The sequence below is a fragment of the Callithrix jacchus genome, chromosome 6 (genome assembly GCF_049354715.1).
Source record: "Callithrix jacchus isolate 240 chromosome 6, calJac240_pri, whole genome shotgun sequence".
NCBI lineage: Eukaryota > Metazoa > Chordata > Mammalia > Primates > Cebidae > Callithrix > Callithrix jacchus.
Genome location: NC_133507.1, coordinates 60,230,406 through 60,254,180, shown reverse-complemented (window position 1 = coordinate 60,254,180; position 23,775 = coordinate 60,230,406). Strand labels below are relative to the sequence as shown.

At 37.9% G+C, this 23,775-nt stretch overlaps 1 protein-coding gene across 4 annotated transcripts in view; it reads right to left on the bottom strand.

Annotated features, from left to right (window-relative positions):
* LRP2 (LDL receptor related protein 2) overlaps nucleotides 1-23,775 on the bottom strand; it is a 216,321-nt gene that overhangs the window by 107,558 nt on the left and 84,988 nt on the right. For all 4 annotated transcript variants that reach the window (XM_035304603.3, XM_008998756.5, XM_078327446.1 and 1 more), the window contains exons 16-28: nucleotides 22,545-22,748; nucleotides 16,114-16,306; nucleotides 14,235-14,360; nucleotides 13,127-13,257; nucleotides 10,539-10,676; nucleotides 9,867-10,148; nucleotides 7,969-8,208; nucleotides 6,686-6,805; nucleotides 6,462-6,578; nucleotides 4,166-4,543; nucleotides 2,765-3,013; nucleotides 1,363-1,574; nucleotides 390-574 (exon numbers count right to left, since the gene is read on the bottom strand). In XM_035304603.3, coding sequence (XP_035160494.3) covers nucleotides 390-574; nucleotides 1,363-1,574; nucleotides 2,765-3,013; nucleotides 4,166-4,543; nucleotides 6,462-6,578; nucleotides 6,686-6,805; nucleotides 7,969-8,208; nucleotides 9,867-10,148; nucleotides 10,539-10,676; nucleotides 13,127-13,257; nucleotides 14,235-14,360; nucleotides 16,114-16,306; nucleotides 22,545-22,748 — 2,575 coding nt within the window. The remainder of the gene's footprint in view (nucleotides 1-389; nucleotides 575-1,362; nucleotides 1,575-2,764; nucleotides 3,014-4,165; nucleotides 4,544-6,461; nucleotides 6,579-6,685; nucleotides 6,806-7,968; nucleotides 8,209-9,866; nucleotides 10,149-10,538; nucleotides 10,677-13,126; nucleotides 13,258-14,234; nucleotides 14,361-16,113; nucleotides 16,307-22,544; nucleotides 22,749-23,775) is intronic.

Below are 23,775 nucleotides of genomic sequence, written 5' to 3'. Positions count from 1 at the left end.
CTCTAATAAACAACATAAAACTGAAGCAGAAAAAACTAGCTTTTTTGCTGTATAATCATGAGTTATCAAAGTTACAGCAAACTGGCCCCTCTATGGACTATGACTGCATGCAGTCATTAGAAACTTTTAATTATATGACATTACAAAAATTGTATTGCCAAGCTAATAAATCAATGTTATCTTAAAGTGAACAAACAATTGCTCTTATGTACTTTATGAAGAAGCTAATTCAAATAAATGAGAGATGGCAAAACCCAGTTGGACGCCATGTTTAAACAAGGGATCGTTTTAAATTTTGTGCATCAGCAACATGCATATCGACATCATGTTATTGTTTTTCCCTCGTCATAACCATGTCAAGGCAACATAATGGAAAAAAAAAGTCTTACTTCATTCTGGGATCTAATGCTAGTCCTCTTGGATTTGTTAGGTTTTTACTAATCAGCACAGTTCTGTGGCTCCCATCAATTTTAGAGACTTCAATTGTTTCCAGAGCATAGTCTGTCCAGTAAATATTACGACCTACCCAATCTACTGCAATAGTTTCAGTCAAGACAATGCTACTGTCAAATACCTAAAGACAAAAGTGAGCAAAGAGTGAATTGTAGAGCAAATAAACGAAGGCAAACATGGATATCATATAAAAATCTAGATTGAACCATCTAACTTAGCCTATAATTACTTGTGGAGATTAGAAAATTTTATCTTCCCATGTAGCTAACCACCAAATCAACAGTAGGGTTTTCTGAGAAAAGTATACAAGATTTTGTTGCACTGAATCTAAAATAATTGCATTGTTGGGTTAGTGCATCATTTGATTTTCGTTTCAAAAGTGCTTGCAACTAATCAAAAGCTCTCTCCATTTGCTTAGTCGGCAACATTATGAAACTTCATAGTACTTGCATGCAAAGAATAATATCTCTATTAATTAAGCACCAACAATTATAAAATAAAGTTGGAAGAGGCAGAGGCAACATAACTATCAGGAGCCGAGAAACTGAAATACTTGGAGATGGATTGAGAAATATAACTAAATTAAAGCTAAGAAATGCAACCTCTTAACTTTGTCTACTCTCATCCACTAGAAAAGACCGCAAAAGGAACCTCAGAGATATTGTGAATTATCTGCATCACATGACCTGGAATTCCGAATCATGCATCTGCCTTCAGAGCCACCCTCCTATCTAAAACAGCCATAAATTCATAGTTATGAACATGTAGGCATCTTGGGTGTGACATGGCCCAGAAGGTACCATGAAAGCTACCCAGAGGAGGTAGGGCCTCCTTTCACTGGTGAATAACAGCAAACAGACCCAAGACAGGGAAACTAGCCAGGCCAAAGGTCAACAGAAATGTACTTACTACTCTTCTGTCCGTTCCATTTTGAAATGCACTCCAGGTTTTACCCTGAGTTGCATCAGACCAAAAGATACGACCACTAATTGAATCAAAATCAATAGCTACAATGTAAGAACCATTCTCGACCAATGAATACATATTGTGGACCTGGGAGGTGACATTGTCAGCAATAATTCTGTTCTGACTTGCTACAAGTAACAGCAGACTTTCAGATGCTGTACAAGAAAAAAAAAATGCAAAAATGTCAATTATACTGGGAGAAAACATAAAATAACTCTTTAAAATATTCGATTCAATCTTTTGGTAACAGAAAGAAGGTGTAATTCCAAACTACAGTAAGTCAGGGGAATGCTTTTAATCACTTCATTCTTAACCTTAATAGTTAGCTGATTTTCATGAGTACTCTTTCTTGTATTATATTTAAATGTGTTTCTAAATATGAGTCTAAAGTAAACTATGCTTACATTCTTCCTTTTACTGTATTTATTTTTGTACTTTGTTTATATTCCTTACTATTTAATAGATTGTAGGCTTCTGGACAGCAGGAAGCATGTCTTAAATATTTGTTTTCTGAGGCCCTCAGCTACAGAAGAAAGTTCTATTTCTCCCAACTCTATTTCTCTCTGTCCTCTTCTTCTTTTTAGTAATAAAGTATGCCAAGTTTTAGCTTGGCACAGACTGACCAGAGAGGTCTCTCTCTCCCCTCAAGTTTGGAGTGACCACACGACTAAGTTCTGACCAATAGGATGTGAGTAGAAAATGATGAACCAAATTTCAGGTCACATTCTAAAAAGGAAGCTGTTTGCCTTCCACTTTCTCTTTCCCTTTCTACTTTCTAAGAGAAAGCAAAACCTGAAGAATTAGAACCCTTGATGTAAGTTACATGATGAGGAAAACAGAGCAGCCCCATGCCCTGGACTGTCCGACATCCAGACTTTTAATTATCAAAGAAAGAAACTTTCTATTTTTCTTTTAGCTTCCTTTACTTGATCACTTTGAAAGCAATCAAATCAATATCCTAATACATAGTAAAAAAATCATTTTCTTATAGCAGAAATTGAATTAATATTGGTTGAATTCAATTAATTAAGCATTATATAAAGATGCTTAAATATAATATAGAAGCCATTTTAAGTAATATAAAAACCATTTGTTATTATCTTAAATACTTTTAAAAATCTACTTGTATATTCTTAACCTCTATTTTCCAAAATACACCAAGATTTTAATGTATGTTACCTCATTTAATCCTTTCAAAAAATAGAGGTTTAAAGAGATTGCATAATATTTCCAGGATTCAAGTTGATCTAACTCCTAAACAGCATTGTCAAATGCCTACATGTGCCATTTGATTTTAAGCTCTAGGATATGCTGATAAACTGGCTAGGGTTAGTTCAGCAATTACCTGCGGCTTTGCAAGTCCTCCCATCACTTTCTAACAGGTAGCCTGTATCACATGAGCACCGGAAGGAACCTCTCATATTGTAACACTGCTGGCTACAAGAGCCTGGAATATCACATTCATCTACATCTTCACAGGTCTTAGAATCATTGGCAAGTACAAATCCCGATGGACATAGGCATTTAGCCCCAAAGGGCTCTTGAACACACTCGTGAGTACAACCACCATTGAAATCTGAGCAGCTGTTCTGGTCTAGAAAAAAGAAAGAAAATAATGAAAAAAGAAAATCAAGAATCTATGCTTCTTTAATTCATTCTTATACAATAGTTATCATGCAGTATCATGCCACCTTCAATATGATGCCCAGACAAGAACTAAGTTCAGCATTCACTTGGATGAGCTCTGCAGGCTATTAAGGGTTTGCTCTGATTTGCCTGAGGATTTACCATCCTTCCTATCCATTGGAATACAATTGCCTTCTTCACTACAGCCTGATAGTATAACTCCATTTATATAATTGAGAGTCCTTGGGAAAATATTGTAGACATCAGGGAAGAAGTGTCATTAATAGAGCATGCAAAGAGACTTAAAATTGTTTCTCATTTTCTTCCTCTGAATTCTTCTATCCATACAGAAATTTAAGAGAAAAGACTAGAAAATCTATGAAGTGAATAAAGGGGAAAGGTCATTGAAACATTAGAGTACACAGATCCACTAACACACCATCATGCCTTACTTTCAGAGCCAAAATGAAAATGCCTAAAGTCATTCTAAGACAATTCACATGTGTACTCTAACATATTTGCAAGAGTCATAAGACAGAACATGCATTAGAAAGGGAAGTAAGTTAATATAATCAGGACATTTTCAGAACAAATGCAACACATACGATAAGAATCTGAAATACTTCACAATCATACCTGGCTGGGGTTCATCTGAGAGTGAGCATTGATTAAAGGGGAAAGAAAGAAATGACAGTAATTAGGACCACATGCCAATCACAGCATTTTAATCACAGCAACACAAATCCCTGGACTTAATTTTTTTTTGTTACAAGTTCTGATTGAAATTAGAAAATATTAAAGATAGAAAAATTAATGAGCACATTACCAAGAGAACCAAATTTAATTTGACACTCTAATTCCCTCAATTTAGTCTTATTTTTTTAAACAAAGACATAAAAAGAAGTAAAAACACATAACCAAGTGCAAAGAATTTAATCAGAAAATTATCCAATGGTGATGTATTTTAATTCAATTATGGTTACCCCCTACACAAATGTGAACTCATAGAGGAACTGAAATCCCTTCCTAAAAATCTACACAGTGACTGAAAATGGTGATGCACACCAAGCTACTGTTCAGAATGAGTTTATGGTCAGTAAACTGTGGTCAGGAAACTTACTGCAAAGTGGGGACTCATCTGTCCCATTGGGGCAGTCAAAGGTGCCATCACATACTACACTCAGATTCACACAGATGTTATGGCCAAGACACTGCCATTGCCAACTAGGACAGCGAAAGGGCTGTGTAGGGCAGTCTTTCTCATCACTCATATCCCCGCAGTCATTGTCCCGATCACAGAGCCACGCCCTGTGGATGCAGTTTCCGTTATCACAGAGGAAATATGACGAAGGGCAAGTCTTGGGGACACAGGCATTGTGTTCATCAGATCCAGAGAGGCAGTCCGGATGCCCATCACACTCCCAGAACTTCGGGATGCAGTCACCATCTTCTTGACACTGAAATTCATCTGAGTGGCACATACCAGGAGGCCTGGTGGCTAGAAGGAAAACATGTGGGAAATGGGCCTGTGAATGTAATTCATGATCCCTTTTAAAACCTAGACTCAGAGGAAATGATTTTGGATCCAATAGTAGGTTTATAGTAACAACTATGACAAAATTAATACTGAAAGCTAAATAATACAGAGTCTTCTCCTGCATAGTTAGTATAGAAATATTTCTGTGTAGCAACTGGTGGATTTGACAACAAAGTACAGGATGCACACTGCTGACTAGAAGGTAAGTATCTGTGTCAAAGGAACATTCTGGGCCAGGCACAGTGGCTCACGCCTGTAATCCCAGCACTCTGGGAGGCCGAGGCAGGAGGATCACAAGGTCTGGAGATTGAGACCATCCTGGCCAACATGGTGAAACCCCATCTCTACTAAAAATACAAAAATTAGCTGGGTGTGGTGGTGCGTACCTGTAGTCCCAGCTACTCAAGAGGCTGAGACAGGAGAATCGCTTAAACCTGGGAGGCGGAGGTTGCAGTGAGCCACGATTGTGCCACTGCACTCCAGCCTGGCGACAGAGCAAGGCTCTGTCAAAAAAAAAAAACAAAAAAAAAGAACATTGTTTCTTATGTTTCTAATATTCTTCCAACTGCAGATTCAACAATAAAATTTATCTTTCTATGAAAGAATCGCCAGAACATTGTAATACAGCTTACATAGCTATGGTTACTTTGAACTTTACGTGTTTAATAACATGTTTGGGTGTTATTATTTTCCCTCAAATGAACTATACCCAATGAAACCAGCACACACTAAGTAAACTAAAGGTGATGGTAAATACTTAATTCTTTGCAAACTTTCCACTATGCATTGAGCAGTCCTGGAGAGATAGGTAAGCACTGCTTCCCTTTTCACAGGGGTAAACCGAAACTCTCTCCCAGGGATCTCACAAGGCAACAGCAAGCCAGCAGCAATTGACAGTTTAACCTCAACTCATCACAGAATTTTATGTTTTCAATGGAATACAGGAAAATTGGTGATTAGGAATTTTTAGATGCTGTGAAAACTATAAAGTACATAAGCATTTCATTTAACTTTTCTTTTGAATCCCTGGCTTTATACACTACCTTCTGACTTGGGAGGAAAATTCATGAAAACCTACTTTTCAAGGTCTGAAACACCATTGTTCAAACCAATGTTCAACTCACTGATGAGTTTTTGCAAGTCTCAAATCCATTTAACACAAAAGGTGAGCAAATAACAAACCATGTGAGTATAGGCCTCCAGTCTGTGAAGATTATAGATCCATCAGAATTATTTTGTATGAAGTCCTACTTGAATCCTCCAACTAAAGAAATTTCTATTCTCTGAACCTCCATAGAATTTTATCTGTGCCATTTCCAAGACCCTTATAACTGTCTTGCTTAATTGTCTCTTGCCTTCTATAATCTCCCTTACCACAGTCTGAGGACAAAGGTCATAAATAACATCTTAGCAGATATTCAACACATAATAGCACAAAGAATAAATTTATCAGACTCAATACCAAATACAGCTCCATACCATTTCTACACCATGATTTGACCTCTCTACTGAAACTTAAAAGGAACCAGTAAAATATATTTATATGGAGTAAAGCCTCAAAAGTTTAAACCCACTAATGAGGGAAGTCCTAAGAAAAACTAAAAGTGAGGATGAAAATATCTAAGACATATTTAGCCTATCAAAAAGACTATTTGAAGTGTCCATTTATACAACCACTTGATTCACTAATTGAACATTATTTGGAAATGTCTACTCAATTTTACTGTATGTTCAACATTGCATTCCTTTGAGGATACTTTGTAATTCAGGCTATCTTTCCCCCAATTTGTCTGAGATAGGGAAAATTTGTGGTAATATCAATGCTGGTAAAAATGAAATGGTCCCTTTGTCTGAAACATGCTAGGTATGTGTTACTTACGACAGCCTGCTTCATCCGAGTTGTCACTGCAGTCAAAAACACCATCACAATGTTTTGTGATGCTAATACATTTATCCCCACTGCCACACTTGAATTGAGAAGCAGTACAGTTTAATACTAAGAATGAAAGAGAAACGCATTAGAAATTAGCTCAGGGCTGAAATGACTAAACACTGAGATTTTTCTAAATAAACACTGAATAAAACCAAAAGCATCGCACTTACCACAGCCAACCTCATCAGATCCATCAACACAGTCTCTGTCCCCATCACAAACAAAGGATAGGTCGATACATCGATGGTTGGGGCAATTAAACTGACTAGCTTGGCATGTCTGTGTCGAATCTAATGTCATCCAAAACAAAACCAACAAGTTTATTTCCTGTGCAACATGTACCAGTGCCAAACTAAAGATGGCTAAGTAGCTACAGAAGTTATCTCAATTGTACGTGTGTTCAAAATTCTTTCCAGTCAGCCACATTATCAAAGTCAGCTCAGCAAAAGAACCCAAAACAAGGATAGGTTTTAGAATTGACAGGGCAGAGTCAGAAATCATGATCACACCTGGGAAAATAGACCACATTTAGAAAGTGAGCAACATGGGCTTGGACGGGGACTACATCTCATGAATACTATGAGGTCCATAACTCTACACCAAAGAAAGCCAAGCAATGGTGCCCAGTTAGGCAACACAACCAGCACGACCCATGTGCCTAGTAGCAGCGTGTAGACAGACCCCCAAAACTGGATTTCATCCAAAGTCTTAACAGAAAAATGCTAAAAACAGGGTCCTACCTTGCTGTTAAGACCATATCCTTGGAGTCAGATGCAGTGGCTGGTCCCCCCCACAACATGAAGTTATATTAAATACAGGCTCATAGAGTATGAAAGCTAGACAGGATCTTGAAGGGATCTTAAAGCTCATCTATTCCAAAAGGTACTGACTTGCCTAGTCATGCAACCAGGACTAGAACTTAGCCCAGGGAACATTGTTCCACCTTAAACTGTTTTTGAAGACACGAAATAAAACAAGCTAAAGGAAAGCAGAACTGGCAAGATGAAAAGCAGGTGGATAAGATTAATGGAAATTTAAATTTTCTGTGCCTCTTTATTTTGTTGCCTTTTCACTTGTACCAATTAAAAGAAACATCAATAGCCAAAGGTCTGGATATGTTTATATAATTTTTTAAATTGTTTTAAATATATAAATAGATAATTGAGAAATTTTCACTTTTTCAATTCCTATCTGAATTGAAGTGTTTAGCATCAGAGACAGTCCTTGCTTTGCTTCCATAGAACTCAATACTTGTAGGTGGACGCTAAGCATCCATGTGCAGGCACATAACTTTGTTCTTACACCTATTGATACAGAGATTGACAAGTGGAATAGAAGTACTAAAGAGGCAATTAAAATTGCAGAGGCCTTAGAGGAAAGGGTGTAAGGCCGTTTGGTTGTTCAAGTCTATTTATGAGGCTGACCAACCAAGAGAAATCAGCTCAAAACTTACTGCAGTTCTTTTCATCTGATCCATCCCCACAATCATTGTCTGTGTCACAGACCCAGTTCTTTGAGATACACTGCTGATTATCACAGGTGTACTGGGTGTCAAGGCAGGAAGCAGGTGCTTGGGTGGGGCAGTTCTGCTCATCACTGCCATCCACACAGTCGTTGTGCTTGTCACAGTGCCAGTCTGCAGGAATGCACTCTCCATGGCCACAGGTGAATGCCGAAGGTGAACAGGTATTATCTACAACAGCAACAAACTAGTTATGAAGACATTTGTTGTTACAACCTTTTAAATGAGTTCTTGCCTTGTAAAGGCCCAGTTCTTCACCTTTTTCAGTGGAGGCATTGTACATAATAAGGAGAAACGTTCACCAAGTGATGCCACCATCAACATCATTACTGGTTGGCATTTATTTGGTATTTATCATAGTACATGCATTTTTCTAAGTCACGCACATACACACATTATATACCTTCTCTTTAAATCCTCACAAGAATACTATGAAGTACCTATAATTATCTGCATTCTACAGATAAAGAAATTGAGGCTTTGAGAGATGTAGGAACGTGCCTATGATTCACGCTGTGGTTAGATTGACTCTAAAGCTCATCTTTAACTTTCAAGCTGTACTTCTTCCAACCACAATTTCAAATTGAGACTACAGAAAGCTTGAAAACATATCATATGAAAAGTGCAAATGGATAAAATATTAAGATAAAATGCTGTGCTCTTAGAAACAAGATGATACACAAAAACATGGATATTTAAGAAATTTCAGAAAAATGTACAAAAGCACTTGACCCTTTCAAATCTGTCACTCCTCTTTTTCTCCAAAAGAAAGGTTATTATTAGTATTAATTTCACCTTGACAGAGATTTCTGAGACTTCAACTGTTCTCTATCTTTTTTAAAATTTTTATTGTAAAGCTTTTGCCCTCTGCAATAGTGTTTATTAGGCCTCAAACTATATAGACTAGATTACCATCAAAAGACAAATATAAAAGTTAAGATCACCATTTCATTGTTAATTTATTTTACTCTAAAATGGGGGAAAATATAACACATGAGATTTTTCGAAGGCTATGATTGCAAGTAGTTATTCTGTGATACTAGCCTCTCAGTTATAAAGGTTAGGTCTGGTTTATTTTTGGTTTTTGCTATTGTTCATTTGTTTGTTTGAGGCAGGGCCTCACTCTGTTGCCAGGCTGAAGTACAGTGGCACAGTTTTGGCTCGCTGCAACCTCAACCTCCCCAGCTCAAGCAATCCTCCCACCTCAGCCTCCCAAGGACAAATTTTTGTATTTTACAAATTTTGTGAAAATACAAAATACAAATTAAGCTGGGTGTGGTGGCAGGTGACTATAGTCCCAGCTACTTGTAATTTTGTATTTTGTAATAGTCCCAGGTACTTGTAATTTTGAATTTTTGTATTTTGTAATAGTCCCAGCTATTTGTAATTTTGTATTTTTTTGTATAGACCAGGTTTCTTCATGGTGCCCAGGCTGGTCTCAAACATTTGGACTCAAGCAATCCTCCTATCTCAGCCTCCCAAAGTTCTGGAATTACAGGCATGAGCCACCTTGCCTGGCCAGATCTAGTTTATTTCAATCTGACTTTTTGTGGAATTTGCTAAGACGTAATGACTGCATTGGTCCAAACAGCCAATGTCAAAGAAAAAATTTGTTGAAGATAGTCTAAATCAGGCCTAGAAACCATCATAACATTATGAATGAAATTTCTTCCTTAGCTTCCTAAAAGCCTTTGAAGTGCATGTTAAGAATCTGAAATTCTAAAAGATATTTTTTCCTATATAAATAACTCAAGCTTTTGCTTATTTTCTTTAAAGCCCACCTCTACTCTAGTCATCCCAGGAAATATCACCAGTGCATAGCTACTTACTAAGTGTGCCACAGAGTTGCTCGTCACTGTTATCATGACAATCATCGATTCCATCACAGCGATAGTACTGGGGCACACATCTGCCATTTTTACAGGGGAAGGAAAATAAGCCACACTGCTCCGTGGGTGGTTCATTGCTTGGGTCCCCCTCACACGTCAAGTGATTAGAAGCCAGCTTCATTCCATAAGGACACCCACACACTCGCTGGAAATTTGGCACCGGGAAGCAGAAGTGGCTGCAGTCACCATTGGGATGTGTGGGTTGACTACAGGCATTAGAACCTGCAAAAGTAAACCCTGAGGTAGTCAGTCACGTACATTTCATTAGGTGGGTCACGGGTTTGATTTGTCAAGGAAAACAAACGGGACAAAACATTTTTCAGACCCAACATGAAAAAGTATCTTCCTCTTGGAAATCAACCTGCCAAATACAACACTCCATTTAAGTATGGAAATGTCCCAAAATGTGTTTTTCCTGACAACACATTTAAGGCTCTAGCAGTATTGGACAGAGGTTTAAAGTCTTAACACTCTTAGATCATGTGAACGACGAGAATATAAAACTACCAGGAGCTAGACCTTTAAGTAATAAGTACTTAAAGAGAACAGGAGCGCCACAATAACAAATAAATAAACCCATACAAAAACAAAAAACTGGGCAATCTCACTTACCAGTCTGGATGTTGATATCATACGATTTCAAATGCAGTATGTAAGCAATGCCACTTCGGATAACTGTCATTTCTCTACCATCTGCTTTCCTGACTCGAATAATGGCACCCAGTCTCCAGTCAGTAAAAAATAAATGCTCTGAGAATAAATATGGGCAGATTAATATTTTTAGTCACAGCTAACTTGAGAAAATGCAATAGGCTTGTAATACTTCTTGCAAATATGAACATCTTCCTCCATAAATATCTGTAATATGTTTCCGTAATCATTTTCCATGACTTGTTACTCTCTAGAAATGCTCTGTGGAAGTCTGTATGTAAATAATACCAGGGTTCAGGTTCAGGCAAGCACACATGGCTTTATGATGGCATTTAGTAGCAACTGAGTTTAGTTCTGCACAGCTAATAGTAAAAATAAGAATCAGAGAAATCTGAGGCCTCATAGGGCTGCACTCCCAGTCCTGCTGAGTGCTTTTAGTCAAATACTACATTGTGTGAAGGAGACAGTCTGAATCATTCCTGAGATCCTTCCCAGGTCAAACAGTTCGTAGCCTATGTTTTAATGAGAACACTTAAATTCGGTTTTGGTTTTTGTTTTTACCCTCGACTTAAATAAGAAGTTGTTGAGAAGGAAAAGTACAAGTCTAGCCCCAAAAGAAACTTTTAGTTTATATTTGAGGATCAATAAAAATCTCAACACAAGCATGCACACACCTCCAACCACACCACTCATGTTCCAGGGCGCTCAGAATGGTAAGAGAAGTGATGTAAGCTTCTAAACAACAAAAAGTTAATCATGCTCACTTTACACTAACTACTACAGCAGGAAAGTAAACCTGTATTTTTAAAAGAAAGAATCGCATCAATGTTGATTTTCTCTTTAATGATAGTTTAACTAACTAGAAAACCCTAATGAATCAGAAAATGCTTAAGATGTCATAAATTTTATTTGACCAGTCTCCTTATCTGTGGCCTAATCAACGCCCAATCAGTCATTGGACTCCCTAAATCTTCTCTCTAGAGACTGGCGACCCCAGCCCCACTACTCACAAAGGTATCTTAATATGCTTTAAAAAGTAAGGAGCTCAATAAGTCTTTTAGTTCTCCATGATGCACAATCAAAAAGATCTAGCCCTTTAGTAAAAAGGTACATAATTTCTATGGCGTTGCACAACAAAAGAACTTTCCAAAAGAAATTCACAATGAAAGGCAAGGCTGAAAGTAACAAAGAATTATTTTATTTTGGGAATGTTGCATTGCCCTCGTGGGTATGCATTCACTTTTTTCATACTGATGAAACCAAAAGATACTAAAACTACATTTTCTAGAATCCCAAAACATTCCAGCCCAGAACAGGCAAAATTCAACATTTTTTTAAGGTTTCTACATGACAGCAAATAGCGTGAATCTGACATCATGAATGAAATGCGAGTAAATCCATGGTGGCAGCAGGAAGAAAACAGGAGGAGTATTTATAATTAACTCATCAAAAATCTCATGAGCATTTTTTAAATACCACACACTCCTCCACAGATAAACAGACAGCAGGACAGGATATGCAATATACTTTATTCATTCCACACATACATTCTATACATGTGAGAAAGTCTTTGATTTATAGTGAGTGTCTGGTTTTTTCAAGCACTATGTTAATTATTCAAAGTAGGAGGTTTCAGCCAGGGACACTAAACCAAACAGGACCCCTTTAACTGGAGTCATCATGGTTTGTCAAACAGACTCAGGATAGATTTCAGTCTCTCCTTACCCTCTTGGCCTGGCATTTTTATGCAGTGCTCAAGCTATATAACCATTCACAGAGCTCCTGTTTTCAAGACTAAGCAAACCACCGGCTTCATGGTACCAGGCTACATTCTGATTCCTGGCAACTCAACGCACAACAGCATGCCTACTCTCAAACGGGGAGCTGCGAACGCAGGTGAGCATTGGCTGTGCTCATTGTGACTGTAGTTACTCAGAATTCATGCTTCCCAGCAATCCTCACTAGTAGCATGAAATTATTTGGAAAAGTTGATGAAAAAACAATTAGTATGTCTTGCTGTTCTTCATAAAGCATAACCTAACACTTCAATAAAACAAAGATGATGTCAGTTCCCCAACATTTTGAATAAAAAGTTTCAAAGTCATTCAGTGAACATACAGTTGATGAATATGTGTCAAGGTTTTTTGCCCAAGGATTTCTAATAAGATTCTTGTAAACACTGGAGAACAATGAAATGCTACAATAATTACTATAAACAGCTCTTGCTGCTTTATTCTTGAAAACGAAGGCAGTAATTTACTGTTTCCTCATGTGATACTTGTATAACTAAGTACTTGGGATGTTGAATTGTACAATACATGTAATCTGCACCTGTATACATTGTCAACATTATACAAATATATGCAAAAAAACACACTTTAAAAGTGAAATACACCATCAACAAACCAAATGTTTTGTCTATATATAACAGCACCATTTAAAATTTTTTCATTTTAAGGGGGCCAGTTTCCTGGGATTGTGAGAATGCCACATGAGGATGAGATTACTGTATAAAAACAATAAGCACTTTTATTTGCCTACAGACATACCTCCAAATATGGTAAGTCCAAATGGGTGTGTCATCTGCTCTATACGGCCCAGTCTTCTTCTGTCCAAACCATCAAGTGCGCTGTGCTCAATTTTATCAAAATAGGCATCTACCCAGTATAATCGTGAAGCACTAAAATAATAAAATATTTAGTTACCGCACTTTGGGAGGCTGAGGTGGGTGGATCACCTGAGGTCAGGAGTTCAAGACCAGCCTGGACATCATGGTGAAACCCCATCTTTATTTTAAAAAATATATATATATTTAGTTACCTCTTATCCAAAAACTATCAGAGTACCCTTACTGAGGTCATTCAAAAACAGTAGGGTCAGCTGACACATTTATTAAACAAAGTTTTTTAAATTTAAATTACATTTATTAAAAATTTAATAGTTTTATGTCCCCCAGAAAGAGACAGCTACTTTCATGAAGTGACTTTCAATTGTCTTTCAACTTACAATGTTGCTATCTTTGAGCCAGGAATTTTATTTTTCTTCTTGTGAAATCAACAAGTTAAGAATAACATTGGTAGTAATCTACGTTTAAAAAGTTAAATACATTTCTTCCCTTTTTTTCTCCCATAAGTTACTTCAGCATTTCATCTTTATACGCTTTTTTATTCTATTCCTTTTCCTCTATTCCTAGATAGACAATTGATTCATTGAGAACCATATCTTATACTTTTAAAGTTCTTCCAACGTGTATGTAAGCAAATGTGCATTTGTTGATTGACTCCAAAGATTTCCTAAACTCAAGATACTTCCTGTAAGGAATTACACACGGCCTGTAGTTCATCAAATCTGTACCCTACTTCCAACGGGGCTTGGGACCCACCTCCCCCATCCTGAGTTTCCACTTTCAGCTTTCTCTAGTAATTTCCTCAGAATACTCATAAATTGATTAGTTTTCACCACAGCAGTAGCTGGCCAACTGTTTATGTTCTTTGTATTCTCATTCGATATTCTTCTCCCATCGCCAATTAATTATTTAAAATTCTATGAGGGCAGGCAGTCCCAGTTTCCTTACTCCATCATACCACCCCAGACTGCCTCATTATGTGTTCTGCAGTAAAAGGGAACTAAGTAACGGGGATGATGATTCCTACTTACGCCCAATCAATGGCCAAGCCATTGGGCCATCCAAGAGAAGTGTTTACTATGGGTAAGAGGTGAGATCCATCACTCCATGCTCTCATAATTTTAGCAGGACGGAACCAATCAGTGAAGAATAGATACCTAGAAAAAGTAGTAGTAAATCAAGGCTGTTAACACTGGGACAAATTACATGACTTCAAGAGATTTAGAACAGATTCTCCATATACTGCAACTGATTTTGCTTTCTGTATATGCAATTGAGCTTATCATATTTAGTGTATAACTGACATAATTCTCAGTTAAAATTTTAGCTATCAACATGTAACCAAAGCCACAAATACAAATGGCATTAAAATGGGCATTGAGAGAAGAGAACCACTGTCTTAGACTTTAGACTAAAACTATTGTTTAACATATTCTCTAACAAGACACAATTCAGGTTACCTATTAAATATTCCATGCTGTTAAATAAAATAATAAACCACAAGCAGAGCAAGAAAACAGATTTCAATCTCTTTCTCTCTGGATTAAACATGCAGGATCCTCTAGTCATTCTTCCATAAGGAATTGATAAATTTCCAGGAAATCATTCATCTCAGATGAGGAGAGCATTCAAATCAATGCAATGCAAACAGTATCTTACCCAAGGCATTTTTTAATACTCTGAAGAGTAGAAAAAGGTAAGTCTAGAGGCAGAAAAAAAAACCACCACCTTTTTCTCTTTTTCTCTTTCATGGGTCCAGAAGAATCAAAATTAGTCTTTTCCAAAATGTAACTTTCTAATGTAACTACTTCATATCATTTTAAAAGAAAAAGTCCTCAGGAAAGGAATTCAACAGTTTTTCAAAACCAGAGGCCAAAGGTTTGCGTTAAGACAAATTCATTAGAAAAATAAACTGTTTAACTTGGTATAGGGCAACAAAATTTCCTATCAATAATAACATCAGTTTTAAAATGTGTTTCTTTTATTATCTTACAGAGAGAAAATTAAAGCAGACACACTAGAGGCAGCAGACTTTCTTAGGCATACACGCATTCTAGTCAGACAGGTCTGGACTTTGAATACTGACCATTGCCTAATAGCTGCGGGCCCTTTCACAAGTCACTTTATCTCACTGGGCCTTAGATTCATTCTCTCTAAAATGGGTATTTACAGATACCTCCTTCACCAACTAGCTTTGGGAGCCGGTAAGATTATACATCTAACAGAAGCACAGGGACAGATGTTCCCTGGGAAATCAGACGTTAGTGAGTTACCAGCCATCTTTTTTAATCATTCCACTCATATACAACACATAGCTCAGATTTGTTCTAAATAAATACAGCAGCTGTTAAACATATTTAAATAAGAAGGGTAGGTAGGAACCAAAAAGGAATACTGTGAACTCTTCTGTCTTTCCTTCTCTGGCACCACCAATTATAGAATAGTAAAACATGAAACTTTGTGGTCTGAAAAACTTTTTATTCTGAAAACTACTGAATGATTAAGCAAGTTTTGCTAAGCTTTATATCAATATATTAAAGCAGGGAAAGAATTTGAATCTTTTCTGTTAATTCTATTGCCTATTCACTCCTTCTCTACTGAATCTATATCACATTGTTCGGCCCTCTGCAACTGTGGAAAAAAAACTACACTTCAGTGAAGACTAGGAAAGCCGAAAAACTTAGAAAGGTTTTGGGTTTAAAAACAATTTTTTTACTCCCCCAGAATAAAGTTTTTGAAGGAGAAAAACATTACTGAAGCTTATGCTAAGGAGATAAAATTTAAGGTGATTTCAATTAATACAGTTCAATCTTACATTTGCTGAACTTGCCAAATCCCTAGGACATCACTTTTCAATGACTGTAAAAGACATACAGTTTCAAGCTCTTAGGATAACATGAATACACTTACCCAGCAAGAGGATGAACTACCACTGATCGTGGGTTATTTAAATACTGAACTACTGTGCGTCTCATTTTATCAGCGAGTCCCATGACACTGATACTCTTGTAATGAGAGTCTGTCCAATAGAGATTCTTTGAAATCCAATCAAAAGCCAAACTTTCAACATTTTCCACCCTGTTAGCTGCGAGAATTTCTCTTCCTATAATTTAAAATATGGACATGTTTTCAGCTAAATATATTTAGTAAGACATCAATTTTACTACTAATGCATATTGAAATTTTGTGTCAGAGTTAGAGCGTATTTCAGGAATACATGTGGAATTCTTCAAAAAAAAAAAAAAAACTCTGTAACTGCTGAGCAATAACATGAGATAAACCTAGAATCTATCCATCCCTCAAACTTTGGATCTCAAAGAAAAGATATGATACTGACAAACAGAACCAGGAATGGTATGGCCTGGATATACTCCCATGTTCAATCTTCCAGAAAAAATTTCTCACCGCAGAACATCTGAAGAAGAGATACCTGAGTTCACCTATTACCACCCGGAGACAGCTCTGATAAGCTGACACCACCAGGTACGACCTGAGGGTAACCCTGAGGTATCACCGCCCAGCCCTCTCATCAACAGTCTTCCACAGCCACAAAGTTGCCAAGTTTGGGAAAAGACCAGCAGAGATACCAGAAAGGAAATCAGAACTGAGTTTAAAAAAAAAAAAAAACACTTTCCTCTTTATGTAGTGTTATGCCTTCTTTTCTCCCTCTTTTTTCTTTTTTTCACTAAAGAAAATCTGAATCAGAACAGCATACCTCTTTCTTTGCAGAAGAAAAAAAATCCTACTGCTTTTTCTATTCATTTATTCAGCAAATTGTGAAAAGAAAGTTCTCTATGTGATAGACAATTTACTAGATATTTAGAAAACACAGTACTGCTAATAGTGATAATAATCACAGCTTAGATTAATTAAATTTGCACTTACTATGAGGCAGAAAGTGGACTGAGTACTCTATATGGATACATCTATCATCACAGCTACTCAACCAAGTAGGCCTTAGTATCATTCCTATTCTATAAATTAGGGAACAAAGCCAAAGGGAAGTGAAGCATCCGAAAAGAACTGTGGACACCACCTTCAAGGTAATTCATAGTGAGGTGGTGAAAGAGGAGGAGGCAACTAGGCCAACAGACAAAAATAAAAGAGTAATGGGTGCTGAAATGGAGGGATGCATAGGATGGTCTGAGAGCACTGACTCCTAAGGGACCACATGGCAAGGCGGAGGTCTGGGGTGGTTGACAGAGACAGAGACTGAAAACTCCACATGTTCTAGGAGCATGGCTGAGCTTAATGAGTCAATGATAGAGGCTAAAGGAGAGGGAGATGTTGATGATGACCACCTGGTGGGGATGGGGCACCAAGGAAGGGGTGAGTGGTCATGCCCTTCCTCTAAGGCCTGTGAGAAGTTAGATGAAGTATCCACTTGGTTTAGAGGTGATTGTAGGATATCCAGGTGAGTTATCCAAAAGGCAGCTGGCACTGTGGGTCTGAACCTGAGAGAGAGAACTTGCATAGAGATTTTATCATGGCCTACAAGAAGGCTTCCCTGGTCTTTCCCTCATTCCTCAGGTTAGGAGGAAAAATACTCAGTAAATGCACTATATCAAAGTCTCCCCACAATTATTTATAGTTGCTACATAGATGGTAATCAAAGGCATGAAATGTATGAAATTATTGAGAGAGAGGAAGACCAATGTTGAACACCAGATTTACAGTTTTTTGTAGAACAGGCAAAGGAGAAAAGATCTCCAGGGTATCCTTGAAAAAAAATTATTTAGAAATAGAAGGAAATCCAGGAGTGTGCTGTAATTGAAGAAATAATTTGTGTGTGTGTGTGTGTGTGTGTGTGTGTGTGTGTTTGAGACAAGAGTCTCGCTCTGTCACCAGGCTGGAGTGCAGTGGCGCAATCTTGGCTCACAGCAACCTCTGCCTCCTGGGTTCAAGAAATTCTCCTGCCTCACCCTCCCGAGTAGCTGGGACTACAGTCGTGAGCCACCGCACCTGGCCAGAAAGAATTTTTGAGAGAAGATGGCCAAAGTACCAAATACAGGACTGAAAGGCATTACTTAGTTTAACAAGAAGAGATTGGAGGTGACCAGGATGAGAGGGGTTTCAGTCACCTGGTGGGCAGATTGCAAGAGGTGAGGAATCAATGAGAAATGCGGAAGAGGGGATAGGAAAGTGCAAACCAATCTTTCAAGAAACTTGACCATGAAATGTGAAGGGGTTATCACTAAAGCGGAACATGGAGTGAAGGGTAAGTTACATATTTTTTAGGATGGGAGCAACTTGAGCTTTTCTGATGATAGGGAAAAGTCAGTAAAAGAAGAAAATTTAGAAAAGAGAAGGGATCATTGATGGAGGGAGTTCTCCCGAGGGCTTCATTAAGCTAATCCTGACTTTACATGTGTTTTTTCTTTAGAGACAGGTGTCCCCTAGGCTGGAGTGCAGTGGGACAATCATAGCTCACTGCCACCTCGAACTCCTGACCTCAAATAATCCTCCCAAGTATCTGGCACTACAGACACACCTCTCACCTCTGCATTGGCTAATGTGATGTCTGACAACTCATTTCCTACATATACTGTGTATACATTCAAAAAAAAAAAAAAACAGAACAATATGATGCCTCCCTCACCAAAGTATAGAGAGTTTAACCAATGACTATGAAGAATTTTTTTTTTTTTTTGAGACAGAATTTCGCTGTTGTTACCCAGACTGGAGTGCAATGGCACGATCTCAGCTCACCGCAATCTCCGCCTCCTGGGTTCAAGCAATTCTCCTGCCTCAGCCTCCCGAGTAGCTGGGACTACAGGTGCGCACCACCATGCCCAGCTAATTTTTGTATTTTTAGTAGAGACGGGGTTTCACCATGTTGACCAGGATGATCTCGATCTCTGGACCTCGTGATCCACCCGCCTCGGCCTCCCAAAGTGCTGGGATTACAGGCGTGAGCCACCGCGCCCAGCCTATGAAGAATATTTTAAAGGGTAGCTTGCTCAGCATATGGACTTGAAGTTTACCAAAAATATGATGAGAATTCCAGATCAACAAAACAAAAAGAAGCTGACCTGTGGAGGTGCCAATGTGAAACTTGATCTGTGTGCAGCTGAGAAAGGCAGTGCTACCTTTTGCTGAGAACCAAGCTCGATTGCAGTTCTCCAAGCTCAGTGGGCCTGATTCTAAGTCCTCAACAAAGATAATTTCTGGTTCAAAATAGCTGATTGACCAACCAAACTTGTTTATCTCCTCTTCCTTCCAAACACTACTTAAAAGATGGTAAAAGAACAGCAGATGAGCAATTCCAACTAAGGTTTGAAAAGTAAGTTATTGGAGGAGTGATAACTCAGTCAAGAAGGGGAAAATGCTACAAACTAAGTGTCCACAGAAGAGAGACACATACCCACATATGCAGAAGCCTCAGTGCACTCACACTCAGAGACACCAGGTCCTAAGAAAGGCAGGGGTAAGGAACTAAGGGACTCAGATAAAGTCAGGATAAGGAGCAGTCCAATGCCCAGGTCCCTCCCAGATTCTGAGTATCATGTCACCCCTCTATCTCCTGTAAGGGACCAGAGATTTTCTTCTCTGGAGGAGCTGAAGCAGAATGGCTATGGGTTCGGGGCACAGTGCTCAATGGAGAACTGATATGGACATGGAACTGAGTAAAGGAGGATTACAGGAATACTGAAAGGGTGCCCTCAGCTCCCTTTCCTCTGTCCACTCCCAGAACACACACCACCATCTCCCCACATCTTCCCCTTACCCCAAGAAGAAGAATGAAGGCATCTATGAAGGAGAACTTGATCATCTCCAGAAAAGAGTCACTAATGCTGCCTTGGGGAGCAATCTGGCAACCAAGCCACCTCCCGCCTGCAACTCACCAGCTGACAAGGCCTATCCATACATAGAGACTTTCTGGTCAGGTTTTATAACCTCACACTTAATACCAAACTAGCATCACAGACATTTGGAGAAAGCTTCCTTCACAAAGAAGAAAGTTGAAAAGAAATCAAAAGGAAAAGGGAATCCAGAGAAAATGGAAACAGAAGATTAATTTTTAATGTCATATCCATATTCATATCAAGGTCATATTCATAGAAATCGTATTCAGAATGGCACTGGACTCAACACTGGATGTTAGAGGTCACTGGAGCAATGTCTTCAAATTCCAGATTGAAATTAACTTGCAACCTATACCCAGCCAAACAGTCAAGATGGAGAGCAAAAAAAAACACAGACATTCAAAGACTCAAAATATATGCCATCTACTTATCTTTGTCAGGAAGCTGCTATATAATGTGTTTCAGCAAAATGAGGAAATACATCTAGAAAAAGAAATAAATGGCCTGCCACAAACAGCAGGTCCAGTACAAGCAAGAAGCAAAGAGAAATCAGAAAACAAGAGCTGTGCACCAGGCCAGAGAAAAACCAGTCCCAAGTGGAACAGGGAAGAGAGGCTCCAGAAGGAAATATATATATATATATATATATATATTGCTTTTTATCTTGTATAGGCATTTGATAGAGGTACTGGGGCATTTGGGGAAAATATATTATTGTTATATTTAAAAAAACTAAACAAATAAAGATGGGGCAATTGTCAAAATTTGTCAGGAAATGTCATTCTAGAATACTGACTGGCTAAGCAGTGACCAATATTTACATTTATATTGTTAATACCAAAATACTAATACATAGTATTAACCAAAAATTACAATCTAGCTTTTTAAGGAGAATGGGAGGAGGGATGTCAGAAGCTGGGAGAGAAGAATGATGTGAGAAACCAAAATGCTCACCGAGAACAAGAAAGAAAATACCAAAAATGATAAATCAAGAAACAGTCGTATAAACAAAGTATTTAGAAACATGGAGACAAACAAAAGAAGAAACAGTCAAGAGTTGTTCTCTCCCCAGAGCAGGTCCGGACTGGGAGCAGGGTAGGGTAGGGAAATATGGTTTTATATTGATAACAGATATAATGATATCCAACATTTACTGAATATTTACTATTTCTGTCATATACTCTAGGTGCTTTACACATATTCGCCTAAAATTCTCTCAGCAACCTTATGAGCAATGCATGACCTGCATATTTAGAAAACTGAGGCAGACGGAAACTGAGTAACTTCCCCAAGGTTACAAAGCTAGGAAATGTGGGAAGCTGGGATTCAGAACCAGGCAGTATAGCTCCTAAGCTAGCCCTCTTAATTGGTATGTTGTATTGCTTACACATTTTATTACTATTACAAGCTGAACAATTGGCATTTACATAGTCCAGCATCCCTAAAGAGACATCTTCCCCTTTAATCAATCTGGCTGCTTGAGTATAAAAAACAGCTTCTAATAAATTAATCTGTTAATGGCTTCATACACTTGACATTCCTTTTATGTTAATATTGGTCATTGTTGAAATACACACGTTCATAACACATGTTTTTTGTCTTTTTTTTTCCCCTGAGATAGGGTTGCACTCTGTTGCCCAAGCTGGAGTGCAATGGTATGATCATAGCTCACCACAGCTTGGAACTCCTGAGTTCAAGAAATCCTTCCACTGCAAACTCCCAAGCAGTGGGGACTACAAGTACATGTCACCGTGTCTGGCTAATTTTTTTCTTTTTTTGGTACAAGTGGGATCTCACTATGCTGCCCAGGCTGCTCTCTAACTCCTGGCCTTTAGTAATCCTCCCATCTCGGTTCATAAAGATAACTTGTTTCTAAAATGAAGGAAAGGTGTTTGTTTTACCTTAATCCATTAAAAAGCAATAGATTGATAATAGACTGGATTGGAAAAATGTGGCACATATACACCATGGAATATTATGCAGCAATCAGAAATGATGAGTTCGTGTCATTTGTAGGGACATGGATGAATCTGGAGAACATCATCCTCAGCAAACTGACACAAGAACAGAAAATGAAACACCGCATATTCTCACTCATAGGCGGGTGATGAAAAATGAGAACACATGGACACAGAAAGGGGAGTACTAAACACTGGGGTCTATTGGGGGGAAAAGGGGAGGGCCAGTGGGAGGGGGAGGTGGGGAGGGATAGCCTGGGGAAAAATGCCAAATGTGGGTGAAGGGGAGAAGAAAAGCAAAGCACACTGCCATGTGTGTACCTACGCAACTGTCTTGCATGCTCTGCTCATGTACCCCAAAACCTATAATCCAATAAAAATTAAAAAAAAAAAAAAAAGCAATAGATTTATTTTCTCAATGTAAAATGATTTAGGAAGCCTAGTAAAGACTCTGCTTAAGAAGTAGATATCAAGTTTTAATTATTAAGTTATTAGTATCACTGCAATAAACAGGCAAAACATCCACACACACACACACACACACACACACACACACAAACACACAAACTTTTCTCACCTGTGCCATCAAGCTTTTGTTTAAAAATCATGTGTTTTGACATATCTGAAAAAAAGATAGTGCTTTCCTTGGCATCAAAATCAATCCCAACAAAGAAAGAAGGATTCCCTGAAATTGGAACCATGACATCTTCCTGGGTAGACAAGGTGAATGGGATCCCACGAACAGCAAGTTGGGATGAAAAGATGAGGAAATTCTGAACAGCTGTAGGAAGAAGAACACAACACAGTCAGCCAGAGCATGGTTCTTGCCCCTCCTCCCAAATTCCAGATAAATACATCCACAGAGCAAACATTAAATCATAAAATATAACTTTGAAATAATTATAAAAAATATATTTGTGGAAAACATAGAAATAATAGAGAGAAGAAAAAAAAGGTAAGCAACTATGAGGGTGATACAAGTATTAAATCTTCCTTCTTCCTAAAAAAGTATCCTTAAAATGTATTCATATGAAAAATGATATCCATATGCTTTATTTATAAAATAGTATTAGCTGAACTCTATAGTAATTTCGTAAATATTCTCAAGTTGGATTAACTTTTGCATAGAGATCTACACCAAGAACCTCATTGTAGATACCAAGGTAATTAAGAGTAACCAGAAATATAAAGAAATAAAGGAGTAAAAGAAGGGAAGGAAGGAGAGGGATAAAGGACATAGGTAAGAAGAAGTGCTGTTTAAAATCAAAGATTGTGACAGTATGCCAGGAAATCAAGATGAGGGAGATGTGCCCAAGACAAAGATAAAAATTGCAGGAATGAATTTAAAAGCAAAAGTATTAGACAACCCACTAATGATATGATAGCTATAAATACACAGTTTTTTTATGAGGGTGACTTTTCTAAATCTAGTACTAGCTAAGAAGTTAACAAATTTGTCTGAGTTAGAATAAGACAATTTATATACCGCGCTAGAAAGAGCAACATCTGGAGAGCAAGAACGTGTCGCGGGCACAGAAAGGAGAGGTGTAGGAGTGAAAATAAGAAAAACAAATATTGTAGGAGTGCATTTCATCATCAGCTGGGGCCCAGGCAATGGCTTCAGTATGAATAGATGTGTAGGAAACCAAAGAGGAAGAAAGAAAACCTTCAAGGTAAGAATAAAATCAGGTGTATGGAGGCAGATACAAGAAAGTTTAAACTGAAAGGTGAAACCATACATGAGGAACTGAGTCACTCCAATGCTCAGGAGTTTACTTTGGAATACAAAAAAAAAAAAAAAAAAGCAG